Genomic DNA, 20,694 nt, shown 5'->3' with positions numbered 1-20,694 from the left:
GATCCAGGAAAAGTCTTAAGTGGAAACACGTTTGTCTGGTTTTCATTTGTCTGGATGTTTGTAAGCGTGTGAAAGACAAGCCTGGAGATCTTCATATGAGACCCATTGAGAAGCCGTTTCATCTTCGGTTCTCGACTCGCTCTTATTTAACCAGATACAGATGAAAAGATGCAAGAGAGAGGGAAAAAAAAAAAAAAAAAAAGAATCGCTTTAATATCTCAGTTGTTTCTCCTAAACCTCTGCTGATGTTTCTCCTGAGAAATAGAGTTTCAGGAGAGATCTCGACAGGATACCTGTAGTCAAAAGTCAGGGATACTTCTAATCAAATTAATTTTATAGCTCACTTGAGTCTGGAAGTGTAGGAGAAACATCTGATGTGATTGGATCAGAGAAACGACACTCTTCACACTTTGCATTTGTATCATTTCATACTTTATTCATTGATTACATCATTGACATCAATGCATGCTGAACAGATGAAGTCCGTTCACATCATCGCTGTTGTCACGGCGATGAGTTCTCCAGTCGTCACGGTCACTCTTGAGCATCCCCGTCCAGCCTAACCAATGTGCAGACTACTGTACAAACGCTACTTCCTGAACAGGTAGTCTGAACACTGGGCAGGCGGGACGGGCGTCTAAAAACTAACGCGCCCCGAGCACGAGCACGAAAAACGTCTAGTGACGTCCGTAGATCAGTCTATGATGGAGTCTGAAACAGGCAAAATATGGAGGTGAGACACACAGATGATGATGATGATGATGCGTTCTGATTGGAAGCTTCCCGTTTCCCGTGGAGAGATGATGCGTTCCCTGCGGTTTCAAGTTTCACTCAGAAATTCCCTAAAACTCTGCTGCACGTTAAAGAAGAGAAATGGATTTAGTACGGATTAAAATGTTTTCTTATGCCTTAAATATATAATATTTCATCTATTACATACTGATCTAATCAACTTAAATTTACTTTGATACATAAGATTAATGTTTCTGATCATTTTAAACAAATCTATCAGTTTCTGGTTATTTAGCGATTCATTTTGAAATTTATAATATATATATATATATATTTTTTTTTTTTTTTTAAAGTTGATTAGATGAATAAATCTATCCATCTATCTATGTGTCTATGGATTAATTTTGTAATTTGACTTTGATAAATCACACACTTCTTGTGTCCTCGCTGACCTCTGGAATAATCTTCAGCTGACGATCTTAACGTTAATCTGCTAATTTCTGCTGTACAATTAACATCAGATCAGCTGATAATATTAAACTGAAAACTCGACATGCCCCATTAAAAGATACTGCACCTCATCCTCCTCTTCATCCTGTGCAAAGGTGTTTGTCCTCCTGTTTGTCGAGTGTCAGTTTTCCCAATTGATTTTCCCAGCATTTCTCAGTTTGCATCTACAGGACCTCAGTGAGGCTTCGAATAGCTCTTCGACAGGACAGCTTCTTCATCATTTTTGGTTCCCGAGTTCCCAAACAAATCATAAACCTGTAAATCTGCATCCACTAACATCCATCCGGCGTTTTCCGTGAGCGTCCCGGACGGCGATGCAGTGACTCGCAGGCTTGACGTGGCAGAGGACTGTTAACTAACTTTACTAGTGAGAGAGAGTGAAGGAGCAAGAGAGAGGAGAAAGAGGCGGGACTTTCTTCCCCTTCCCGCCTCCGTCTGGCTTTCTGTTATTTTTTTCCTGCTTTTTGGGGTGGCAGCAGGAAGTTGATGGTCAAAGGTCAACAGGAAGTGAAGCGCATTAATTTGCCGCATGTGTTGTGTCATTTTGGGGAGGGGGTTGGGGTGGATTGCTCTCTGCACTTTTTTGTGTGTGTGGGAGCGAGTGAGTTGCACGGCTTTGTAGCGCTGCAGGAATGTCGGAGTTTCTTGGCAAGACGGTGGGCTTGTAATAACTCCAGATGTGCGGGCCTGTGGCGCGCTGGCGTGTTTTTTCTTCTGAAGCCGATTTCCTTTCCCTGTCCGGCGTGAATAAAGAGGCCTTTATGCTGGACGACCCCCCCCCAGCACCACCCGCACCGCCCTCGTCTCCCCCCCCCCCCACGTAAACGTTGGGCAACTGGGTCGAAATCAGGACCAGATTTGATGTGGGAGGTAACAGAGAGGCTACGCACATAAAGACTCTTCATCACGAGTCTGAAACCCTAAAACCATTTCCACTGTTAAAGTGATGCTTCTGAAGTGTGAGAGAATGGAAATGTTGTAACACTTACGACAAGGTTTTTTAGTAGCGTCTTAGTTGGGTTTACTTCAATATGATCACTACTGAGTATGTGCTCCAGACATGGATTATAATAGCAACGCTGGCATAATGGCGGAGAGTTTTATTCAAGCAAACGCCACACGTTTTCTTCAGCATATGTAAAGATTTCAGATTCTTAATCTCCACCCATTCTTGTGGTCTGCAGTGATGTGGTGTCAGTGCAGTGAGTCACGGGCGGTGTTGGGGGGGCTCTGGGTGGTGACGGTGTTTGCTTTAGCTACGGTTTCTCTTCTCAGACCCGAGCGAGGACTCAGAAACGCCTCCGCGGGGAGCTGGCTCAGCAGTCCTGACGGGAGCGCAACCCAGCAAGGTTTTTGTCTTGTTTTAAGGACGTCTGCATATTTTAGCTGGAAAGAAGTGTTTTGGAAAATTAAATGAACAAATTTAACACATTTAGATGTGAAATTTAACATATGCATATGATTAATTAAATTAATAATAAATTAAATTAAATGTTTTTAAAAAAATAAAAATTGCAGTTTAACTGGCAAATTCACCATTTTTTCTTGAGCAATTTACAAATTTAACAAATTTAGATGTCAAATTTAACAGTGAATAAGCAGATGATTAAATACAATTATAAATTAAACCAATAATTTAATTTTTAATTAATTTTTTTAAATATTTAAAATTCACTTTTTTTTTGGAAAAATTAACAAATTTAGATGTCAAATTTAATAGTGTATAAGTATATGATTAATTAAATTAATAATAAATAAACAGCATTCATTTAGCCTAATTGTTAAATTTAAAAAAAAATTTAACGGGAAAATTCACAAACAAAATGCTTTGAAATGTTACATTTAACTTAAATAAAATGAACAAATGTAGCAAATTTTAGATTAGTATATATATATACACAAATTAGTGTATATGTTTAAATTAAAAATACTTTTTTTTTTTTTTTGTTTTTGCAGTTTTTGCTCATGTAAATTTATTTTTCCATTTAAATTATGTTAACATTCCTAAACAAATTTAGATGTCAGATTTAACAGATTTTAGTGAATGTGATCATATAATAATTATTTATAATAATAATTATAATAAATGTTAAAGGATCTTTACTTGGAAAAATTTGCAAGTTTAGGTCAATGTAAATTGATTATTTTATTATTAGTTTATATAATCACATGCACTAATTGGTTGAGTTTGACATCAAACAGAGGACCCCTTTTCTATCTTAAATTTTGTTTTATTTGCAATCCGGTTTATGTGAATTTTGCAGTCAGTGTGGTGTTGAATCAAATCCAATGAAATAAAACAAGTTTGAAGCAATGCTTCCCTATACTAAACCGTTTTCGGTCACTGTTAAAATGATGCCCTCCTAGAGTGACCAAAGTCCAGCCTCTTTAGTCTCACAAAATCCTGTGGGAAACACTATTATATTAATATTAAGCATGAGAGAATGGAAATGCAGTAAACCTGCACCAGGGGCTCTCAAAGACGCTTCACGACTGTGTTTGCTGCTACTGTGAAGTACCAGAAAAGCATCTGTTTGCGACACCTCCCTTCACTGCTAACAAACCATCGTCCTCTCATTAAACTTCTCTGGGCTGTCGGGAACATTTATTTTCTTTATGAGGGTGCCAATGATAGAGTTCAGTATGTTCAGTTCATTCTGGCTCGACACACTCAAGTTTTATTTCTGTCTGCGAACCCAAACACACTCTAAAAAAAATCTCTAATCTGAACATAAGACTTTAGAGTCTCAATTCTTGTCAAAAGACATTATATATTTACATTTCTTTATATTTTATTTAAAATAAATCAGAACACAGTGTCTTAAAAACCCAGTGTGAGATGTTGGCAAATCCCCAAAATTCCCAGGGAATCTTTAACTGATCAAATGTTTGCTTTGAATGCAATGCAGGTCGCTTTGTTTAAAAGCAGCTGCCAAATGTAATTCAGTGAAGCAGCTGTTGCACATTCTATGCAAATATGCGAATGCAGTGCAATTTTTGCTTGCTTCCTGCCCCAACAGATCAAATGGAGCCCACAGAATGCAGAAGTGCATGTAGGATGTCAGCGTTTGACCTTGGCAATGGGAGGCCGACCGTCGTCCTCTCCACCTACGTGTGAAGCTGTTTGCCTGCTGACTTTAAAGCAGGATGCTGAGGGGTTAATGCAGTTAGCATGCCTGTGCCACCGCTGCTATAGACATTAGCGTGTGTTCAGAGGGTTTGAGACGCTCAATTCAAACCAGAACTGAGTTGCTGACGTTCCTGTGGTGCTGATGATTCTTTTTTTCCCCTTTTCTTTTTCTTTGTTGAACCATAGACAGTCTTTTCTTTCCAATCATACTGTATGAGCTCAGCAAAAGGCTTTTGGCTTTACAATGCTGGGAAAAAAAAAAAAAAATCACTAAAAGTAGAGTTTTTTTGTAGCTCGTCAGTATTTCAGATGTTTTCATTGTAGCTTTTCCAAATGCTACATTGCTGTATTTACTTTGCATTTGAATGCGCAGATAGTCTTACAGTTCAGTTTAGAACATTTTATTAGATCAGTTTGTTTGGATGGCTTGTGTAAATTAACCCTATTCATGTGCTTCTTTTGGGGCAAAATTATTAAATAATAAATATCAGTCTTTTTTGTTCACTAAATGATATCAGAGTTTGGAGAGTGAGAGTGGAGTAGTGACTAGTTTAGCATCTTTAATCTGCTCTCTCCTGAAGAGGACGCAAAAAGCCCACGATAAATAACTCAACCCCTGGGTTGTTACATCCGACCAAGGATCTGCTAACACAAAAACTACCCAAACACTGGGTTGTTACGTCTGAGCCAGGATCTGGGTAACACAAAAACTACCCAAACACTGGGTTGTTACGTCTGAGCCAGGATCTGGGTAACACAAAAACTACCCAAACACTGGGTTGTTACGTCTGACCCAGGATCTGGGTAACACAAAAACTACCCAAACACTTGGTTGTTACTCAGATCCTGGGTCGGACGTAACACAAAAACTACCCAAACACTGGGTTGTTACGTCCGACCCAGGGTCTGATAACACAAAAACTACCCAAACACTGGATTGTTACATCCGACCCAGGGTCTGGGCAACACAAAAACTACCCAAACACTGGGTTGTTACATCCGACCCAGGGTCTGATAACACAAAAACTACCCAAACACTGGGTTGTTCTGTCCGACCCAGGGTCTGATAACACAAAAACTACCCAAACACTGGGTTGTTCTGTCCGACCCAGGGTCTGATAACACAAAAACTACCCAAACACTGGGTTGTTCTGTCCGACCCAGGGTCTGATAACACAAAAACTACCCAAACACTGGGTTGTTACGTCAGACCCAGGGTCTGGTAACACAAAAACTACCCAAACAACAAAATAACCGCCAAAAAATGACCCAAAAGGCTCAACCCAGGACTTGGGAAGAGAAAATAAACCAAGATTTTTTAGAATGCAATGTCGAGTGTGTCAAGAGCTGTAAGAGGGAACTTTCTGAGCAGAATGACGCTGTCTTTTTTTCCTTTTGTGAATTAAAGACAGAAAGAGGGGGGAAAAAACATGCATTTTGAAAATTGCCGTTGGCCTGGGCTCAAGGCGCAGTCGTTTTGGTAATGAGGGGTTAGAGCGGCATTATTGCTCCCAGATGCCTCCCCGCGTCTCTCCGGCCTTTGATGCAAACCCAAGACACCAGCGCTATTCAGTTACACACACACACACACACACACACACACACACACACACAGTTTTAAAGCAGCACATTTCTGTTTCAGAATATTTCAGTTTTGGTTCAGATCTACATTTATAATCGCCCCGGATTCCATTATCTTTCTATATGACGCAGAGTGTCCGTTCTGACAGTGCATGCATGCGTGGATGTGTAAACATGCACATGTCACAAAAGTGTGTTTGTGAGGCTTTTTTGTTTGTATTAACGCAGTCAGCCGCGTGAAGTGTGTTTATGAATCGAGTCTGAACTTCCTCTGCTCTTATAATTGCGCTGGTATTAGTCACACCAAAAACAAAACAATGGAAAATATTCCCAGTTCAGTCCGTGTGGTTGGCCATTGGAAAGAAACATCTCTTTTTTTATAATACAATACAATGAAAGAGCAACATCTGAGTGTTGCTAGAAAGTAATTATCCACAGTTCTTGGATTGGATTCACGAAAAATGTCTTAAGAAGGTTTCTTAAGTATTGCACTTGAACATTCTAGTTTATCTTAAGATCTTCTTAAAAGTACATAATTTTGGTTCTGAAAATGAGTGAACAGTGATTCAAGGTTTTAAAAACCCAGACTTTACGAGGCCATATGGAGAATCATTCAGAGTGTGTGTGTGTGTGTGTGTGTGTGTGTGTGTGTGTGTGTGTGTGTGTGTGTGTGTGTGTGTTTTTTGGGAGTTGGGGAGGTCAGAGGTCACGACTGATATACACTGATGTCTGACTTCTCACCCTCTGATGACTTCCATGCGTGTGTATGTGTGTGAGGTTGTGTTTAATCGCAGCGCTGTGGTCTGTTGCTCTGTATATATATGACTCCCTGTGGGTTTCTTTCTTTAAAGACACACACACACACACACACACACAAACCCCTGAAATACACACAAGAATGGCGTTGCACTGGTGACACAGATTTTTTTTCTCTCTTTAAACTTTTAATCTAATATTTATTTATTTATTGTTTACAGGTTGCTTGAGTTGAGCTGTATGGGTGAATGTTACAGAAAAATGCCTGGGTTACAAAAAAAAAAAAAAAAAGTGTATTTTTATGAGGAAATCAAGCCTATTTTTTGAACCATTAAAATGGTTTGAATTGTGTTTATTTTATTGTATTTTATTTTGTGTGCTTTTTTTCACTTTAAGCCCTAATGCTTGACATGATAAAAAGGCTACAGAATTTTTTATATTTTTTTTTATATTTAGTTTATGAAATATTTAACATAATTTTGAAAATGACTTGAATACAGGGATTTTTTTAATTTAAAAAAAAAAAAAAAAAACATTAAATTCAACAACAAATAGTACCATGCTTAATATAAATAATATATCATTATATCATTGAGTGTTCAGGGGGAAATTGCTCAATTCTCATGAAAATATTGCAAAATCTTAAAAAAAAAAAAAAAAAAAAAAATCACAAAATGCAAAATAAATAAATAAATAAATCCTAATGGTTCAAAATATCAACTTGATTTTAAATTCTCAATTCTTTTGTTCTCGGTGAAAATGAGTTTGACAGGTTTTGTAAGATTCACAAGATTAAATAGGTTCTTGAGGTTTCATTATATTTTGGTTTCTGGATTCTACAAACCCCGATTACAAAAAAGTTGGGACACTGTACAAATTGTGAACAAAAAAGGAATGCAATAATTTACAAATCTCATAAACTTATATTTTATTCACAATAGAATATAGATGACATATCAAATGTTAAAAGTGTGACATTTTGAAATGTCATGCCAAATATTGGCTCATTTTGGATTTCATGAGAGCTACACATTCCAAAAAAGTTGGGACAGGTAGCAATAAGAGGCCGGAAAAGTTAAATGTACATATAAGGAACAGCTGGAGGACCAATTTACAACTTATTAGGTCAATTGGCAACATGATTGGGTATAAAAAGAGCCTCTCAGAGTGGCAGTGTCTCTCAGAAGTCAAGATGGGCAGAGGATCACCAATTCCCCCAATGCTGCGGCCAAAAATACTGGAGCAATATCAGAAAGGAGTTTCTCAGAGAAAAATTGCAAAGAGTTTGAAGTTATCATCATCTACAGTGCATAATATCATCCAAAGATTCAGAGAATCTGGAACAATCTCTGTGCGTAAGGGTCAAGGCCGGAAAACCATACTGGATGCCCGTGATCTTCGGGCCCTTAGACGGCACTGCATCACATACAGGAATGCTACTGTAATGGAAATCACAACATGGGCTCAGGAATACTTCCAGAAAACATTGTCGGTGAACACAATCCACCGTGCCATTCGCCGTTGCCGGCTAAAACTCTATAGGTCAAAAAAGAAGCCATATCTAAACATGATCCAGAAGCGCAGGCGTTTTCTCTGGGCCAAGGCTCATTTAAAATGGACTGTGGCAAAGTGGAAAACTGTTCTATGGTCAGGCGAATTAAAATTTAAAGTTATTTTTGGAAAACTGGGATGCCATGTCATCCGGACTAAAGAGGACAAGGACAACCCAAGTTGTTATCAGCGCTCAGTTCAGAAGCCTGCATCTCTGATGGTATGGGGTTGCATGAGTGCGTGTGGCACGGGCAGCTTACACATCTGGAAAGGCACCATCAATGCTGAAAGGTATAACCAAGTTCTAGAACAACATATGCTCCCATCCAGACGTCGTCTCTTTCAGGGAAGACCTTGCATTTTCCAACATGACAATGCCAGACCACATACTGCATCAATTACAACATCATGGCTGCGTAGAGGAAGGATCCGGGTACTGAAATGGGCAGCCTGCAGTCCAGATCTTTCACCCATAGAAAACATTTGGCGCATCATAAAGAGAAAGATGCGACAAAGAAGACCTAAGACAGTTGAGCAACTAGAAGCCTGTATTAGACAAGAATGGGACAACATTCCTATTCCTAAACTTGAGCAACTTGTCTCCTCAGTCCCCAGACGTTTGCAGACGGTTATAAAAGAAGAGGGGATGCCACACAGTGGGAAACATGGCCTTGTCCCAACTTTTGAGATGTGTTGATGCCATGAAATTTAAAATCAACTTATTTTTCCCTTAAAATTATACATTTTCTCAGTTTAAACATTTGATGTGTCATCTATGTTGTATTCTGAATAAAATATTGAAATTTGAAGCTTCCACATCATTGCATTCTGTTTTTATTCACAATTTGTACAGTGTCCCAACTTTTTTGGAATCGGGTTTGTATTTACTGCCTTTTGTGTTTCACAGAAGAAAAGTTTAAAGGGGTGGTTGATTATGATTTTACTTTTTAAATTTAAGTTAGTGTGTAATGTTGCGGTTTGAGCATAAACAACGTTGCAAAGTTACGACACTCAAAGTTCAATGCAGAGGGAGATATTTGCTTTTACAGAAATCGCTATTTAAGGACTGCAACAAACGGCTGGTAGGGACTACAGTGAGCTACTTGGGGTTTGTGACATCACTAACCGACATCTACATAAACCCCGTCCCCGAGAACACACAACAAAGGGGGCGGGGCCATGTTGGGCTGCTTTAGAGAAGAGGAAGAGTTGTTGTAGTAGAGTGTTGTTGACATGCCGTCATTTTACACCGGACTGCTTTACAAACGAGGGTCAATTCAACACAAAAGATGAACATGACGGCACATGCTAGTGGATGAGTTGAATCAACTCCACAGCAACTACATCAATTTATCCACTAACCATTCAGAAACGTCTAAAAGTTGTAACTTCTTCCTGAGTCTCTCCATCAGTGTCGACTCCGGTTTGAACAATGTAAGGCTGAACACAGTTACTGACAATCATCATTTTGGCTGCGTGACATTCTCCAGCTTTGTTGTTGTTGAGCTGTTAAAGCTCCACCCTAGGGCTAGACAATAATTCAATATCAATATATATAGTTTTTAAACATTTTTAAACATTTCCGGTATTTCGATATTACAGCACATTTAAGAGCAAAACGCGATTGGCTATTTGCGTGAGCCACCAGCCAGTGCTCAGATCAAACGCGAACGCGGCAAGTTTTACAAAATGAGTACACCTGATGCAAATGCGACGGAACAAGCTTCCACAACTTGATGAAATATGTGTGCATAACTACACTGTGCTGGTTAATGTTTGGTGCAGGAGAATCTGTGAAATAAAAACTTTAAACACGGATACTTTTTTTCTGTATGAGCTATGTGTCACGTTGCTAGTGTTATTGAACTCATCGTGGAGCTCCGCGCTGAAACCGAGCATATGCGCGCTCCGCCTGTGTATCATAAAAACAATCTTATTTTTCATGTGTTCGTATTCAAACTCCAGTTCTGACCGCATCGCGAGCAAAATACAAACAACACACGTGCTGTGCTGAGGTAAACAGCCTACGGCTTGCGTATTTGAACGCATCTAGAGCAGGCAGAGGTGAATGAACAGCACTTTTGTGACATTTGGATTGTCCGCTGTAATGCAATCTCATGCAAACATATTTTCCACTTGTGCTGGTAGATTACAGCAAAACAATCCACTTCCGAGAGAAGTGATGCTTTCTCATGCATAATACTGCAATTATAATCTTATGCATACTACAGCGCAGTGATTGGATTAAATGAGCTTTATGTCATGAATATATATCGAGATTCGCTCGAAACGGTCTACGTCAGCATGTTCGACCATGCCCATACTTGGAGCAACGTCACAAAATCTGACGTAATCATGTACTTTCGGCCCGACTCAGCTTTTCAAACAGGAAGACAGAAATCGCTCTGAAAAATGCAAAAATAACTTTTTCCACTTATGAATAACATTAATGAGTAGGCTACCTTTAGGGTTTTCAATGATGTGCAGCCTATACATATCTGTTTACATCTCAAAAAAAGTGTTTTGGGGTTTCATGACCCTTTAAGAATAATAAAAATCAGCCTACGTTATAGTTTAATGTTAAAGATATTAATATTACTAAAGTTAGTGAGTCTGTTTATTTTTAGGTCTTTATGAAGGCTAAATACAAATAAAAGCTGAACAAATTTATTTGTACTGTTTTTATTTCTAAAATATTAAATATTTTTATTTAGGAAGAGATTTCATAGATTTGGCAAATTCGTTTTTCAGACGTTTGTAGGTACAGACATCCGTTGTGGCCGTTCTTGGCAGTTTTTCTGAGGCTATTATTGTCATGATCACCGTTTGTTCCTGTCAGTTCCCGGGCTACATCTCCCATCATCCTCTCTGCCACTCACCTGCACACACTTCACACTAATCACTTATCACCACACCCAGCTGCAGCTCATTACACGGACTATAAAAGACTCATACACACACCACCTCCCTGCTAGGTCTTGTTTTCACTTGTGTTACACTTCCAAGCGTTTCTCCTGTCTCTCTGTCTGTTCCGGTTCCCGTTACTGATCCCCGTCTGGTTCTATTGTTCTGTGATTGATCGCTGCCTGCCTTTTGACTACTGCCTGTTATCTGACCACGATTCTGCCTGTCCCTCGCTGTTCCTGTTTGCTCCTGATTGACCCTGCCTGTATGACTACGCTCAACATTTAATAAAGCTTTGCATATGGATCTCACTCTGAGTCCCGCCTTCGTTACAGAAGACCTAGCCACATCAAGATCCAGCAGCTTTGTTGGGCGTCCTAGTCCCAGCATGGATCCTGCAATGCGCCTTGTAGGCCTTCGTCAAGGTAACTGCACCCTGGAGGCACATATTCAGATATTCTTGGACATTTCTAATTTTTCTGATTTACCGGACTGTGCCCTGATTGACTTTTTTGCCCATGGACTAAACAAACCTCTTAAGGGGTATTTAATCGCTAATGGTCCCCGAGGGACGTTTATGCTTGCCGTTGGTTCACGTTTTACTGTGGGTGTCGCGGAGGAACGTGAAACCTCGTCTCTTCATGTAATGGCGGCTACCACAACAACACTAAGTCAAGTCTCCGCTGATCTTCCAGAGCAACGTCACGTCTCCGCTGATCGCCCAGAGCAACGTCACGCCTTCGCTGATCGCCCAGAGCAAAGTCACGTCGCCGCTGATCGCCCAGAGTCACGTCAGGTCTCTAGATCAGTCCGGGAGCGGAGAGGGTTGCGTTCCAGTGTGACCGATCCACCGTTGATTTCAGTCCGAGCAGCTGGCATCCCCAAGTCTCCGCCGGCCGCTTCGCACTCAAGCCCGCCGGCCGCTTCGCACTCAAGCCCGCCGGCCGCTTCGCACTCAAGCCCGCCGGTTGCTACGCTCTCAAGCTCGCCGGTTGCTATGGACTCTTGTTCGCCGATTGCAGTGGACTTAAGCACCCTGGACGCGATGGACGAAATGGCTGCTTTGCCAGTGCCCACGGGCAAGATGGCCGCCCCTGCGGTGCTCAAGGATGCAGGGGTTGTTCCAGCCATTGAGTCCGCTCCAGCCAGTGAGTCCGCTCCAGCACAGCCTGCTCTCCTGGTCTGTCCTGTCTTGGCCCAGAGGGCTGTGCTCACTTTTTATGTCTTGGCTGTCCTACGTGCGTTGAGCAGCCCGAGCTCCGCTGTCCTACGTGCGTTGAGCAGCCCGAGCTCCGCTGTCCTACGTGCGTTGAGCAGCCCGAGCTCCGCTGCCGTCCCGGAGCAGCCCGAGCTCCGCTGCCGTCCCGGAGCAGCCCGAGCTCCGCTGCCGTCCCGGAGCAGCCCGAGCTCCGCTGCCGTCCCGGAGCAGCCCGAGCTCCGCTGCCGTCCCGGAGCAGCCCGAGCTCCGCTGCCGTCCCGGAGCAGCCCGAGCTCCGCTGCCGTCCCGGAGCAGCCCGAGCTCCGCTGCCGTCCCGGAGCAGCCCGAGCTCCGCTGCCGTCCCGGAGCAGCCCGAGCTCCGCTGCCGTCCCGGAGCAGCCCGAGCTCCGCTGCCGTCCCGGAGCAGCCCGAGCTCCGCTGCCGTCCCGGAGCAGCCCGAGCTCCGCTGCCGTCCCGGAGCAGCCCGAGCTCCGCTGCCGTCCCGGAGCAGCCCGAGCTCCGCTGCCGTCCCGGAGCAGCCCGAGCTCCGCTGCCGTCCCGGAGCAGCCCGAGCTCCGCTGCCGTCCCGGAGCAGCCCGAGCTCCGCTGCCGTCCCGGAGCAGCCCGAGCTCCGCTGCCGTCCCGGAGCAGCCCGAGCTCCGCTGCCGTCCCGGAGCAGCCCGAGCTCCGCTGCCGTCCCGGAGCAGCCCGAGCTCCGCTGCCGTCCCGGAGCAGCCCGAGCTCCGCTGCCGTCCCGGAGCAGCCCGAGCTCCGCTGCCGTCCCGGAGCAGCCCGAGCTCCGCTGCCGTCCCGGAGCAGCCCGAGCTCCGCTGCCGTCCCGGAGCTGTCTGCTCTCCTTGATACGGCCACGGAGGCCGTTACCGAGCTGCCTGCTCTCCTTGATATGGCCACGGAGGCCGTCACCGAGCTGGCCGCTCACCCTGATACGTCTGCCCTGCTGCCGGCGCCACCCAAACTCCTTGCCCACGAGCCCGCTACGGACCCCGCTGAAATCCCCAAGAACTTTTTTGGGGGGGGCAGGATACCTGAGGGTGGGGAGCTTGTGGGTGGGGACCTTGCCTGGTCACTGCCGTCATCGGCCTTTGTACTGTTATGGCCACCCATGGACTGTAGCCCACTATGGCCATTAATGGATTCTGACCCACCGTGGTCATTCACGGACTCTGTCTCGCCGTGGCTGCCTGAACCACCTGACCTGCTGTGGCTGCTCAAGCCACCTGACCCGCCGTGGCTTCCTGACACACCTGACCTGCCGTGGCCGCCCGAGCCACCTGACCCGCCGTGGCCGCCCGTGGCACCTGACCCGCCGTGGCCGCCCGAGGCTCCTGGACCTGCATTGGGGACCCCGTTTCTGTCTGCATGCAGGTCTCCAATGCACCCACCCTCCCTCCCTAGCTGTTCCTTTTACGCCGCGAGGACGCGCCTTCCGGGAGGGGGGCGTTATGTCATGATCACCGTTTGTTCCTGTCAGTTCCCGGACTACATCTCCCATCATCCTCTCTGCCACTCACCTGCACACACTTCACACTAATCACTTATCACCACACCCAGCTGCAGCTCATTACACGGACTATAAAAGACTCATACACACACCACCTCACTGCTAGGTCTTGTTTTCACTTGTGTTACACTTCCAAGCGTTTCTCCTGTCTCTCTGTCTGTTCCGGTTCCCGTTACTGATCCCCGTCTGGTTCTATTGTTCTGTGATTGATCGCTGCCTGCCTTTTGACTACTGCCTGTTATCTGACCACGATTCTGCCTGTCCCTCGCTGTTCCTGTTTGCTCCTGATTGACCCTGCCTGTATGACTACGCTCAACATTTAATAAAGCTTTGCATATGGATCTCACTCTGAGTCCCGCCTTCGTTACAATTATATAGTTCATATCGATATCGGAATTATATCGTATCGACCGAAATTAAGGATTATATCGTGATATTAATTTTGGCCATATCGTCCAGCCCTACTCCGCCCTCTTCTGGAAAGGGGTTGGGGAGCAGCAGCTCATTTGCATTTAAAGGGACACACAAAAACGGTGTGTTTTTGCTCACACACAAATTTGAGAAGATATGATCTGTGGGGTATTTTGAGCTGAAACCTCACAGACACAATCTGGAGACACCAAAGACTTATATTACATTTTGTGAAAAGGGGCGTTATGTTCTTCTTTAAACAATGAGATAGAGAGCAAACAATGACAGAATGATCACTTTTGTCTGAACCATTCCTTTAAGAGTGCAGCCGTGATCTTTCTATCGTTTCCTCTTTTCCTTGGAATTGCCAGATGATTCGTCTTCCTCCTCTCCTCAAGCCTCTCTTTCCAAAATCTGGCTGAGGAAAAGGAAAAGTGTGAGTCACTGAGTGACTGCTCCCCAGTCAGAAACTGTGTGCGTGTGTGTGTGGAGGAGACGGTTGCTATGGCTTCATAGATGACGTCATCCTTTCTGCACCGTGGCAACTGTATGTTTTATATCTGATGAAGAGCACCTGGTCCAGCTGGCATGAGTACCCTACACACTCGGAAAACCCCTGACGCATAAAAAAGAAAAATCCCAAATGTGATTTGCAGTTTCTTCAAGAGTTCCAGAAAAGATCTCAAACTGTGATCAGGCCTGAAATCTCTGCAGTGTGAAGCATCACGTGCCCAGTTCTGTTTTTGGTGCGTTTTTACGGGCGCTCTGGCAGGGTGCGGCACTCGCTCTGCTGGGTAGGGGAATACCGGGCCGTGTCCGCTGGGCTCCAGGCCCCTGACGGCCCGCCAGATGGCTGTGGTGCACCAGTCAGCCTGCAGACTCCGCCATCGCCCAACCGCCCGCCCGCCCGCCCGCCCTGACCGTTTATTTTAGGACTGTCGGCTCTAATCAGTTCCAGCCGCGTGTGGCGGAGACTAAAAATCACTCTCCTCTGTATATAAATATATACATATACAGTTCTCACACACGCTCACTGGGCTGTTTTTTCCTCTGCACTCTTTCTTTGTTACTGTAGTCACTCTTAACTGTTATTATCTCTCGTTTATGTTCTGAATAAACCTCTAACACTATCCAAATGACACACTATACACTTATACACCACGTACTCAACTGTGTAGTGTATACATTTTATAAGGTTTTTTGTCATTCAACATCGGCTGAAGCCCTTCCCCCTTCGCTACGCAACTAAAGCCGCGACAGTCGAGTGCATTAAGTGTCCAACATTCCACACTTTGTTTTATCGGTTAATTTAGTGCATCATCTGGGTATCTGAAGTGCACTTTTTCCATTTGGAATTTTCAAACACTCGCACTATTCATACTACAAAATGTCATGCGAATTGGGACGCACTTTTTATTAACGGTTAGGTGTGCTGTTATTAAGTGATCAGATTTATGATTGATTATAAAATAAGAAAATCCCACAGATCACTTTATTTTATAAACATCTTAACCATTCAGAAACGTCTAAAAGTTGTAACTTCTTCCTGAGTCTCTCCATCAGTGTCGACTCCGGTTTGAACAATGTAAGGCTGAACACTTTCCTCATTTTGGCTGCGTGAGATTCTCCAGCTTTGTTGTTGTTGAGCTGTTAAAGCTCCGCCCTCTTCTTGAAAAGGTGGCCGGGAGCAGCAGCTCATTTGCATTTAAAGGGACACACAAAAACGGCGTGTTTTTGCACAGATCACTTTATCAACCAAGGGTTCGCCAGTTGACTATGCACTCAATTGAGGTGGATAGTAATATATTTTTTTTATCCAATAAGAATGTGTGTGAATAAATTATGATGGAAACACATTTAAATCCCTCAACGCACTACAAAAATTCATGTGATTTTGCATCAAATCATGTGACTGGATATAGGGCTGTGTAATTAATCGAAATTGCAATAAAATCGCGATGCGCGATTTCTAAACCACAGAAAGCAAGATTTTTCCGCCAGCCCCTTCAGTGTGAAATCTGAATGCAGCGGGCTAAATCTAGCGTGAGAACAGAACAGAGCGAGTTTACCGTCACAACCTGGAAGACAGCACGGAAACAGGGAAAGACTTGGCCAAAAAACAAAAAAAAACACTTGTGGTTTGGGAATATTTTGGATACAGGAGAGATGTATCATAGAGCCAGGTAATTTGCAAGACCTTTCAAACTATAGTTGTGCCAAAACAGAGTAGGAATCATTTACAAAGAACATTTTTGCGGTTAAAAACAAGAGATGCAAGTCTAGCGATGAGTTTTTAAAAAGCTAAAACTTCTTTTACCTTGTGTTTGCATTGGAAAAACAATGGCACATTCTGAATCAAGTGAAGAAAAATCGATAATGCAGGCATTTGTGAACTGTACGACATACAAACAAAAAGTTCATAAAGGTTGGCTTCCAAAAAAAAAAAAAAAAAAAAAAAAAAGTGATACAGACAAGTAGGCATCATGTAAGGAACTATTGCAATTCGCAATACTTAAAAAAAAAAAAAAAAGATTTTTTTTTTTTTGTCCATATCGCACAGCCTTAATTGGATAACTGGAGTAATCAGCGGACCAATCGCATCACAGCATCTCAAATGTTGGTTTAGTCGTTCTAAAAATGCCTGAGACAAAGTCCTATCATCAGATGTCATAAAAACAATGATTTGGTACAATGACCTCCAAGAACACATTACAAACTTCTCAGAACGCTTTAGAAATAGCAAAGGACTCATTTGTCTTCTGTCGTCTTTCCTTCAAGGTCTTAATCAGCTTCTAGTTGAATCACTTCAAGTCACTGAAACACAATAAGCTTCACCAGCACTCAACATCCAACAAGCTGTTCAACTATCAGTCTCTCATTTCATTAACCTCATTAACACTCTGTTCCGCCCCCTGCAGGAGAAAGAGAAGAAGTACATGCTGCAGGTGGACAATCTGAAGCTCAGAGATGTGGAGAAGGGCTTCATGTCCAGCAAACACATATTTGCACTGTTCAACACTGAGCAAAGGTCAGAGGTCATCCAGCACAAGTCTTACACAACCTGCTTAACTTTTGTAACGTGACGTAGTTCAGAGTGAAACAGGATAATATACTTTTGAAGATATCAGTCAAAAAGAAATGTAATTTTAAAAATGGAGCAGTTAGACTAAAAAAATGCTGGGTTAAAAACAACCCAGGTTGGGTAAAAAAAAAAAATAAATAAAAAAAAAAAAAATGGACAAACCTAGTTATTGGGTAGTTTTATTTAACTCAACTATTGTTTAAAAATTACTGTATTGTTGCTTAAAATGAACCCAAAGTATGTTGGAAATGAACATACATTATGTTTAATAAATAAACATTAATAAGTTTAAATCAATTTAATAAAAGTTTAACTTATTAATAAATGTTCACCTTTTGATTTTCATTGTGTCTGATTTTTAATTTCCAACATGTTTTGGGTTCATTTTAATCCAGCCATATAGTAATTTTTAAACATTTGTTGAATTAAATAAAACTACCCAGCAGGTTAGGGCAAACATTTAACCCAACTGCTGGGTTAAAACAACCCAAACACTGGGTTTGTCCATTGTGTATGTATGGATAAACCCAAGTTGCTTCAGTCCAGTAAGTATTTATCTTGAAATTTAACTAACAATATCAAAGTTATTCTTACGTTTACTATAAAAATCAGAAGCAACTTGTTCTTCAGCAAAGTTTTGATCATTTAGAGACCTTAGAAATTGTTTATTTCAAAGGCTTTACAGTTAACATCTACTTGCCATCACAGGAACGTGTACAAGGACTACCGTCAGCTGGAGTTGGCGTGTGAGAGTCAGGAGGACGTGGACGGGTGGAAGGCGTCGTTCCTCCGTGCCGGCGTTTACCCTGAGCGTGTGGTGGTGCGTATTCATCTTTACTTCATCTATGAATGCAGATGTGTTTATGAATGAGTAGAAATTATGTTTTTCCTCTTTCTCACGCTGCTTCCTGTCGCATCACACTAGGAGAAGGAAAAGGTACGAGCTTTCAGTAGCCTTTGTATTTTTTCTGTATCTTTTGCATTTGCATTTCAGTTTTTCCCAGAGCTCTGTGTGATTGTGTCTGTAGAGCGACGCCGGTGAAGAGAACGGTTCGGACGGTTTCATGCACTCCATGGACCCTCAGCTGGAGCGGCAGGTGGAGACCATCCGAAACCTGGTGGACTCCTACATGAGCATCGTCAACAAGACTGTACGAGACCTGATGCCCAAGACCATCATGCATCTGATGATTAACAATGTAAGCAGCATGTTGAGCAGAAGAGCTCATGAACGTTTGTTATTTCTTATGCATTACATTTGAATTTGCTGATGAACTTGATGCACACAATCTTCTACATCCTCTCTCTCTGCCAGACGAAGGATTTCATCAACGCGGAGCTGTTGGCTCAGCTGTACTCGTGTGGAGATCAGAACACTCTGATGGAGGAGTCGGCCGAACAGGCGCAGCGCCGTGACGAGATGCTCCGCATGTACCACGCTCTCAAAGAAGCGCTCCACATCATCGGTGACATCAGCACCACCACCGTCACCACGGCTCTGCCTCCACCCGTGGACGACTCCTGGCTGCAGGTGCAGCGCTCCGGCTCCGGAGGAAGGTGCGTTCAGCACGGATGAAATATGGATAAACTGATGGGCTAATCCAGGGGAAATGATGTCTTTAGTGGGGAATGAAAGTCTTGATGTTATTAGCTATGATTCCATCCAGCTATTCTTATGTGCATTTTGGGATATCGCATAAAAAGAATGCTGTATTGAAATGTCAAGGTGCTCATAAATTCTAAAAAAAAACATATGCGCTCAACTGAGGCAGACAATTTTTCAATCAGATAAGACATGCATAAACTACGATGGACATTTACTGAATAAATCCTCACTCATGTGACTTTGCCTCAGCAAAGGCTGTGATTGGGTAACTGGGCTAACCAGCGGACCAATCACATCGCAGCATCTCAAATGTTGGTTTGGTGGTTCTCAAACGCCTGAGTCAAAGTCTGTCATCAGAATGATTTGGTTTAATTCCCTCCAGAAGCGTCTCACATGATCGTGTTCCTAAACACCAGCATCCGAACGCAAGAGAACATGACGGAGTTTATTGTATTTCCGCTCTGAGACCAACTCATTTATGATGGAGGAGAAAAGAGCCCCATTGCAGCAACATACATTTTTACTACTGATATTTTGTGCCAATTTCACAGGAAGTGATGACTGTGTTCTCTTGAACACATGGGATGGAAACAGTCATTTATTGGCAAATTTTTTATGTTAAATGATACTACAATTTTGCTCATTTTTAATTTGCAACTTTGGCTATTGAGACTTTTAATTGTTTCTTATCTTTGGTACACTTAATTTTATGTTAAATAAATAGTCCTTTTGTTTTTATCCTGAAGTGAGCAAATACTCCAGAGCTCAAAAATCAACACATTGCACAGACTATTTATTTAGACGTTTAGTAAATAGCAAAAGGTAATTTAAATATATTTAAACAGGCTCTATATTTTGGGTTTGGAGAATAATAATATCCTATACTGGAATAAATACACTTTTAATATGTTTATAAAGCTATAATAATAATAATAATTATTTTTTATATATAATGTATGCGTGTATTTGTATGTTTTTACTCATCCTATTTGGGTTAATGCTGGCTCATTAATATTAATTGTATTCTCAGAGAGGACAGTTCAGGAAGGCCCACTGGCAATGTCAGCAGGAACTCATTAATATTCATGAGCTAAGCCTTCAGTTCAAAACAAAATGACATCCAATAAGATGCCACTGATGCTCAATTACAGACTGGAACAGTAGCGCCACCTACTGGAGGATGTGAAACTAACATCTTGGCCACCACAGAATCCTGTACAATTAAATATGTTTGTTTCTCTAGACAACACATATGATCTAACTTTTAGATTGTGATGTAAAACAGTATATTTAGTGGGAAATAAGTTAGGATTGAGTTTGTCTTGGAAAAAAAAAAAAAAAAAGAATATCTGAATTTTGTATCGAATTAATGTCTGAATTGTGAACAATAAGACCAGAGACATTTACAAAAACATAAACCAGGTCAGGGGTGTCGCTTGATCCTTAAATACTGTTGTGCCTAGGGGTGTAATGGTTCTCGGTTAAAAAAATAAAATAAATTTTTTAAAAAAAATGAATCGAACTGTACCATAAAATCCCTGATAATATTTTAAATATCATGTCGTGTTCTCTCAGGTGTTAAGAATCATGAATGAATTCTCAAATGAATCACTCTTTTGTTCTAACCAGTCGAACAGGTTTGCAAAAAGGTCTCCAGCGGTTTCTCACATTGAATTTAACTTCAATTTATTTTATAAAACAAAAAATGGAA

The 20,694-nt window shown here is 42.3% G+C and overlaps 1 protein-coding gene across 1 annotated transcript in view; it reads left to right on the top strand.

Annotated features, from left to right (window-relative positions):
• Positions 1–20,694, top strand: part of dnm1a (dynamin 1a) — a 75,199-nt gene that overhangs the window by 47,644 nt on the left and 6,861 nt on the right. The window contains exons 16-20 of the mRNA XM_067406707.1: positions 17,214–17,323; positions 18,086–18,197; positions 18,303–18,314; positions 18,406–18,576; positions 18,693–18,934. Coding sequence (XP_067262808.1) covers positions 17,214–17,323; positions 18,086–18,197; positions 18,303–18,314; positions 18,406–18,576; positions 18,693–18,934 — 647 coding nt within the window. The remainder of the gene's footprint in view (positions 1–17,213; positions 17,324–18,085; positions 18,198–18,302; positions 18,315–18,405; positions 18,577–18,692; positions 18,935–20,694) is intronic.

This window comes from Chanodichthys erythropterus, chromosome 13, assembly GCF_024489055.1.
Source record: "Chanodichthys erythropterus isolate Z2021 chromosome 13, ASM2448905v1, whole genome shotgun sequence".
NCBI classification, from domain to species: Eukaryota; Metazoa; Chordata; class Actinopteri; order Cypriniformes; family Xenocyprididae; genus Chanodichthys; species Chanodichthys erythropterus.
Note: the sequence above shows the minus strand (reverse complement) of the source record. Positions and strands in the feature narration are given on the sequence as shown.